A 7,808-nucleotide genomic window follows, 5' to 3' on the forward strand; every position below is an offset into this window, starting at 1 on the left:
TTATTGCTCAAAATTTGATCAAAAGTATCAATTTAAAAAATCTATGCTAACTAAATTATGTCATTTGTTAGGTTAATTTAAATTAGTATTTATTGATTAGATGTAAGTAATGTAATCAACTTATTTATATTTAATTTCTGAGCTTTTCCTGCTTCTAAAATAATATTCGTTACTCCTTACGATAAGTCAAATAATTGACTTCATTATTTACTATTTTACTATTTTCACGCAATTGTCCTATTATAGCAATCCTCTTAACAAAAGCATGGGAAGAGTGAATCCTATAAAACAGCAAACTACTGTTTATCTATCGAATCCAAACATTATATATTTATTAAATATTCTATAAGAAAAGTAAAAGTTAAACTGAAAAAATCCTTTTTTTTGACGAAAAATCTTTTTAAGTCTTAATATAATGTTTATTCTTTAGTTTTAGCTATTAAAAAATTAGAAAAAAAATCGGAAAATATATCCTTCTAAATAAAAACCTTCCTTTTACTTGATTTTTTTGTATGATTTGACCCATTTTGTTTGAACTATATTCAAGATGACTCAATAAATACTTTATCTTTTGAGTGCTGGAATATTTTTTTAGCATATTACTTTTGATATTTTAATTTGATTCTGAATCAAAATTATACTCTTAAAATATGATTTTAAAAAAAGCCTAAATCTATTGCAATTGGAAATGTTAAAGATCATTTTCATGTTCTATGGCTAAAAAAACAATAATAAATTCGAGTTTAAAATGACGGGCTTTCCAGAACAAGAATTTGCTGCATTGTTATAGTTTTTCTCAATATTTAATTAAAAATTAATAATTTAAAGCTCTAAGCTATTTAAATATTGTTACAAGATTTTAACCATTGTTAAATGTTTCAAAAATGGTACGCCTTTTTTTATCTTGGTTTTTGTTTTCAATTTTTTGGTCGTGTAGCTGTGAAAAGCTAAGTCACAATTTGTTTTGTTTATTAATCATCTTCACAAAAACTTTTCATCTTTCTCATTAAATATCTCTTTGAATGTATTAAAGCAAATAAATTCGACACACTAGTTTATGTAGATGAATGAAAAAAACCTTGAATATTAATGAAAGAATTTTAGTTTAATTTTTTTTTTTTTTTACTTCTTTTTTACTTTTTTATTATGAACTTGAGAAAATCGCTTAGAAGTGTGTCAATATAAAGAAAAAATGATCCATTTCTCTTAGATTTTTTTTTCAAAAATCCACGTTACTCTCCGTCCTTCAAGAGCACACAAACACTAGTTATTACTATAAACTTAAATATTCCCTACTCATGAATTAACAACAGCTCTGAGCGATAGAAAACCCACTCCCGCTTTCTATGATATATTTTTATACACCTCTGAATGGATAAAAATATATTGTAGAAAACGGAAGTGGTTTGTTTTTTTGCCAATCTGAACAGATTTTTTTATATTATATCATATTTAACAATGAAAAAACGGATTTTTTTAAAATTATTTTGGAAGAATCCTAGGAAGAGAATATGAAAGAGGAAAATAATATCGTAATAATGGGAGAAGAGCTCGTCGAAATTGAATGTCTATTCTGTATTTAATACTCGTACATCCTTGTTTTGCCGATATTTGTATCTTTCGATTGCAATCTACTATTGAAGGAATTATTTGAAGTATGTATTCATAACAACGTTCAAGACTTTGGGTAGGTTATTACGTTTGAAAGAGAGCTGATTCAGTATTTCGAAAGCAACGAGAGTAGGTTCATTGTAGTTCAAGAATAATCTAATTTAAAACTTACAAAAACAGTTAAAATATCAAAAAAAAAAATGAAATTGTATATTCCCAACATGATATTAAAAAAAAATTTACATATTCATAATTAACGTTTCAAATACTTTAAAAAATAATTATTTACATTTTTAAATTTAGGGAAAAGTACTATTTTCTTGACATGTGTCATTAATCTAACTATTTTTTTGTTTAACCTTTAGAGAATATTTATAGTCAGGAAATTAATATTGTATAAATAGTTGGAGAAATAATTACAAAATACAAGTATGAAATGGAATAACTGATATTTATTCGATTTTCATCAACCCATGTGAAAAAAGAAAAGAAAATTGATACAAGATTTACATAGCAAATAAGTATTATTCTTTGTCGGTTGGGTACTTGTTTCCTCTTTCACTCCTGAAGGGTTTTTTGGGGATAGCTATCTCTACTACAACTTTCAATAAAACTTGAAGGATTACATTGAGAATCCGAACAGGGTGATTATTCTAATGGAAGTTATATTTGAATGGACTGTTGAGGCCTTATTTTGGATTTACGAGTGAATATTATCAAGACAATTCTTTCATTTCAATTCCATACAACTCACTGTATGAATCAGACGTTTCAATCCCTTCCATAAGACTCAGTACACCAACGTTCCCCGTCTCCCTAATCCGTTCCCGCTTTTTAGCAGCTACCTCATTTCTCCAAAGCCGATTTTTGTAGTAGGAAGCAAAGCTGTTCACAACAATTGGAATGGGCAATGTCAGAATGAATATTCCCATGAGAGCGCAGAATCCACCTGTAATTTTTCCACCGAGTGTAAAGGGATTTAAGTCATATCCGACGGTTGTAAGGGTCATGAGACTGAACCAAAAAGAGTCAACAAATGTCCAGCCTGAGCCTTCTCTTTCTGTAAAGTAAATGAGGCAAGCCACTGTGAGCACAGCAACTCCGATAAGAAGAAGAAGTAGACCCAACTCTTTGTAGGCTTGTTTCATAGTGTGAATAAGACTTTGGAGTCCGGCAAAGTGACGAACTAATTTGAATACCCGTAAAATCCGCATGACTCGTACAAGACGAATGATTTTCCCAGCTTTACCGATGATTTTTATGTCCTCTAGGCTCCGAAGGAAAAGGGAGAGGTAAAAGGGTAGAATGGCAAAAAGATCCACTAGGTTCATGGGCTCAAGGACGAAGCGAAGTTTGACAGGACAACAAATGAATCTAATACTGTACTCGATTGTAAAAAAGGCCACACATAGCGTATCAAAGATGGAAATAGCAAAGACGACGTTAGGATAGTAAGTTTCTCCTTCACGAATGACCTCTCCATGCTCCAATTCTCGAAATTCTTCCAGTGTTCCAAGGATGAAAGTCCCTGTGGAAACAATCACAACAATCAGACTAAAAAATGCCATGATTTGAGCGTCTTTCCCACTCTCTGGATATTCTATTAGATTCCATAACTGTTTTCGAACTTTTGCTAGTCGTGTATCTCCAAACGTTTCTTCCTTAGACCGTTTAATAAATATGTCCTTTGCTTTTTTTCACTTTCTTGTTCTTTTACACAAATTTCCATCTCGGGATAATACTTTAGGGCACAACAGGGCTCTAGAAGTATTTCATCGATCCCCCAATAGTCAAAATCCGATTTCAAAATGATAGCACAAGATTTCTCCGTAAAATGAAGGATTTGGAATCGATAAATATCCAGAATAGTATTAAAGCCTTGTCCGTTCCTATCATAGAACACGATAGGGGAATTATTACTTTCTTCTTCAACGTAGGCATCACATAATTTCAAGACGTCAATAAGACTTTTGGCACGAACTAATTTCCCAAGCCGGGATGCTGGCAAAAAGTTTTTCAAATTTTCTATTCGAGTGTTGTGGATTTGACCTCCAACATCAATGATGATATTCCCTGTTTTACTCTGAATATAAGGAGGCTCGTCATCATCTTTGGAGTCAAGGAGATAAGAATAAGGACCTTTTTCTTTGCATTCATGGTCATCTCGCATTTTCCATTCTCGCTTTGCATGTTGCCTTGTGTTAGAGTTTGGGAAATAGTTAAGACCTTGTACGACTTCGCGTCACTCCTCAGCAACAGTCATCATGAGGGTTGGGAAGGAGACTTCGATGGTGGCAGGTTCTTCTTTTTTAAAGGGTAATCAATGGAGTCACCATGATGTTAAAGAGAGGAGGAGAGAACGACTTTAGCAACAAGGAAGCGTCTCAAATATGTTTCTTCTTTAACCGTGCATGCATTACTGACGTTCAGCTTCCGTGAGTAACAAAAAAATTAAAAAAAAAAAACGAAAGCAATGCATGTTGAGAGAAGAGACAATATAAACCATATAAAGGTAATGTAAAGAGGAAGAAAAGACGAGGAGAAGGAGTGGAAGGAAGAAGCTCAAAAACCAAATAGGAGCAAATTCATCCTAGCGTACTACCATACATTTACTTTTTTTAAATCTTTTATTTGACGTATGCATATACCCACATAAATCAAAAGTAAGTTAAAAATTAGGGGAAAAAATTGCTTGACCATTATTTTTGAATATATTATAGTGGAGAAAATAATTCAAAAGACCAAAAATGAAACAAAAAAAAGACCAAAAAACAGTTAGTAGTTAGCTAATTCTTTTACATTACGGATTGATTATTCCATTAGTATTATTAGTACCGGGTGGTCCATTGACATCTAAAAACTTATTAATTCAATAACTAATGAAGGTTCAATGATTGAAATAAATTCAAATTTCGATATATTAAAGCATTAATAATTAGTTACAAAAGAAAACAAACCTGAGCTTTACAGTATAGATGTTTTTCTTACTGAAGTAACGCCCGCCGGTTGGGACTGCCTAATAAAGCATTTTATTAGACGACGCCACTAATTGTATCAAAACAAAAGGGCTCATTGCTGATAATTAATTATACATAAAAAATGCATACATTTTTAACCAATCTTGATGTATCTAACTACACCAAATGAAGAAATACTAACTAAACTCCGGAGTATTGGATTCTAGTTGAGACAAATAAGTGGTAAAAATATATGTATGAGAAGACTAAATTTTTAATAATAACTGTTTGTTTCAGGAAATATTAGAAGGGACGAGAAAAGAAGAATGATTTGAAAAAAAGTATATGACCATTGCAAATGTATTAGTTTATTAAATAGATAATAAATCTAGACTATGGTAATTTGAATACATAAAAATGCAATAACATTATTTGCAAAATATATCAATCTTTAATTTATAACTAATGGAGACGTTAAAGCCCTTATTCCAACCGGAGTTTCGGTGAACAACAGGACTCGGACAGGTTTATCAAGAAAAAATCTACAAAAAAACTTCATCAAAAATTCCCAAGATTTGTTTTTTCTAAAAAAAGGTTGCAAAAAATCCAAGACCCAAATATTCAACCAAAAATTAAATATGTTCCTCTCAAAAATAAATTTACATTGGAACTTTACATTTTTGAAAAAGTTAAAGGATCTATTTTGGATGTAAGATTGATGTCTTTGTCACAGGGATGTCTAACCCATGTCCTACGGGCATCCTGTTGTACAGTCCCCTTAATGTTTAAATGCGGGTAACTACTCCTTCTCACTGTAAATTGTATTTTCTTGTAAATTAAAGGTCTTGGGGAAAAAAATTAATGAGACAACATTTTTGTTTTCTTTAAATTATGCAGCGGAGAAATGTTATTTTATTTTTTTCAAATTTAACATTTTGCCTAATTTGAAAATAAATATGTATTTAATTGTTTTGTTTTTAAAGCAGTTTTTGATGAAAATCAATTTAATGGGTTCTGTGGCCCATTAATATATTTCAAGTACCAATGTAGCCCATATACATATTATTTATTACAATGGTAAATTACCCCAATTGGAGTATTTTAGAAAATTTTGGGGATACATTTTCTTGTGTTTTATTTCCTATAAACAATGCAAATGACGTCATTATACCATTTTTGTTATTTTCACTCGCAACTTTTTCATCACTTTGCAGAATTTACCTTGTTAATTAAGTTAAAAGGGTGAAGTCATGGAGGTTGTATAGTTAGTTATGAAGCAATACTTAACGCTTCCAGTGTGCAAAAAAGTGTCACCAGGAACACTTCCATATAATATAATAATGAGAAACTGGTCTTTGTTTCCCCACTTGGTTGATAGCTTTGGGGTTGACAAACTTGATATGTACATGGAGCATAAGCCAGATTATTAAAGCTTGATGGATTCTGATTAATCTTATTTAAAAAGGGAACCTCCCGCTTAAATGACAGCCTCTATACGTGGCAGAAAGCACGAGCAGGCTTTCACCACTTTGTCCCTTAGAAAATCCTGGAATTCCTTCTTTATCATTAGATAAGTTTGCCTTGGGCGTTAGAGGAGGCTCGGTTGATAAGCACTCCACACGAATAAAAAAATCCTTGGGATTGAGATCCGGCGAATTAAGAGGCCCAAAGTCTGACGAGATGAAGTCATAAAAATTCTCTTGGAGCCATTTAGTATTTTTTTTAGTTTTGGGAGGGAGCCCAGTCCTTTTGGCACATCACAGTCCTTGGTAACCATATTATGACCTTCGTTTCTAGCACGTCCAGGTAAGCATCAGTGATGACATTGAGACCTTGGATGATCATATAAGCAGACATGAGGTGGCCTTCGGAGCTAAAATCCCAAACATCATTATACGGGCAGGAACTTCCTCTGCATGACGAAGAGCATATCCTTGGGGTAGAAGACGAACCACCTGTTGTTCTAGTTGTTGATCTTATGGTTCTGGCAAAATTTTTATCGTCTGAGAAAAACTAGAGCATACCTTGATAAAGTGGTGTCTTGAAGAGCTATTGGGGGTGCTCTAAGTGGCTTTCATTGATATTTTCCTTCCACTTCTTGTATGAGTAGAAATGAAGGTTTTTGCGAATGCAAAGGCAGATCAGCGACTCTGAACTGCCAACTTCTTGAGAAATTGCCCTGATTGATTTCCCTGTGTTTTCCTTTACGATTTGCTGGATTCTGCCGTGAATTTCTTGTGTTAAAAAACAGTCACTTCGGCCTAATCCCGCATAATTTTGGGCACAAACGTCTAGTTGAGTCCCAAAGTTCAAGCAATTGTTTGATTGTTGCTCAAGGCTTGGATTTCAAGGAGGGCATTCTACCTTTTATAAATGTTTCGAATAAAGAATTTGTCAATTGATTCAATGTTTTTTTCAATTGGTGAAGGTTTGAGCAAGATATCTAACAAGTCAGGCACCAAATCCCCGTGTTTGTCCAAGAAAATGCGCCAAAGTAACCGTTGCTCAACCTTTACTTATTTGTAGTACGCAAAATAGCTTCTATAAAGCCTTATAAATGTTGGGTATGCGAATTATATGTAATTATCTCACTTATTTAAAAAGGTATCTTAATTTTCCTACGAATAGTTAATTTAGAACATTGTTCACAGCTTAACAAATTTGTATTCAAATTATAAACCTTCAAAAGACTAATGAGAGATAATAAAAGTAGATGATGGACATCCAGAAGCATTACAGCATTAAGAAATCCATTGGTTTTTATTTTTTTACACATGACATGAAAGCCTTATTTTTCTTATCATATATTTTCCCTCGTATTTCTTGAACGATATCTGTTTTCAAAACCCCATATGTATATTAAGATATAATCTCACACTACATTTGACTTTCTAGTCATTTCCAGGAGAATAAAATCATAATTTGGAGGATTGGAAGGTAAATCAGCTTCAATCAGAAGAAAAAAGGATGCTCAGGGCTTGAACTCACGGCATTCATATCATGACACCAACACGTTCCCTACAAAAAGAGACTGACAACTTAAACATGAAGATTTCAGAGGCCAAAATTTATTTATTATTTCCACTGGTTACTGGTTATCTTGAAGACCAATGCCATACTTTAAATTGAAAATGTTTTGTTCATCAGTGAAACAGGGATCCGCCACCAATATAGTGTACTCCAAAATATCCAATGCCCCTTACCCCCATCACCACGTCCATGGGATGTCATAAATGTATC

At 32.6% G+C, this 7,808-nt stretch overlaps 1 protein-coding gene across 1 annotated transcript; it reads right to left on the reverse strand.

Moving 5' to 3' along the window:
• Nucleotides 1-2,327: 2,327 nt before the first annotated feature.
• Nucleotides 2,328-3,781, reverse strand: LOC121113891 (potassium voltage-gated channel subfamily B member 2-like). Its single transcript, XM_071894152.1, has 2 exons — nucleotides 3,329-3,781; nucleotides 2,328-3,272 (listed from the first exon to the last, which is right to left on the reverse strand). The coding sequence occupies exons 1-2, from the start codon at nucleotides 3,779-3,781 to the stop codon at nucleotides 2,328-2,330; spliced, it is 1,398 nt and encodes a 465-aa protein (XP_071750253.1).
• Nucleotides 3,782-7,808: the final 4,027 nt, after the last annotated feature.

The sequence above is a fragment of the Lepeophtheirus salmonis genome, chromosome 2 (genome assembly GCF_016086655.4).
Source record: "Lepeophtheirus salmonis chromosome 2, UVic_Lsal_1.4, whole genome shotgun sequence".
NCBI classification, from domain to species: domain Eukaryota; kingdom Metazoa; phylum Arthropoda; class Copepoda; order Siphonostomatoida; family Caligidae; genus Lepeophtheirus; species Lepeophtheirus salmonis.

What these genes read in the sequence shown, in the direction of transcription:
- LOC121113891 (XM_071894152.1), bottom strand. Translation starts at nt 3,781, where the DNA reads ATGCGAGATGACCATGAATGCAAAGAAAAAGGTCCTTATTCTTATCTC. An exon ending in ATCCCGAGATGGAAATTTGT is followed by an intron (nt 3,273 to 3,328) that starts GTAAAAGAACAA and finishes AAACGGTCTAAG; the next exon opens with GAAGAAACGTTTGGAGATAC.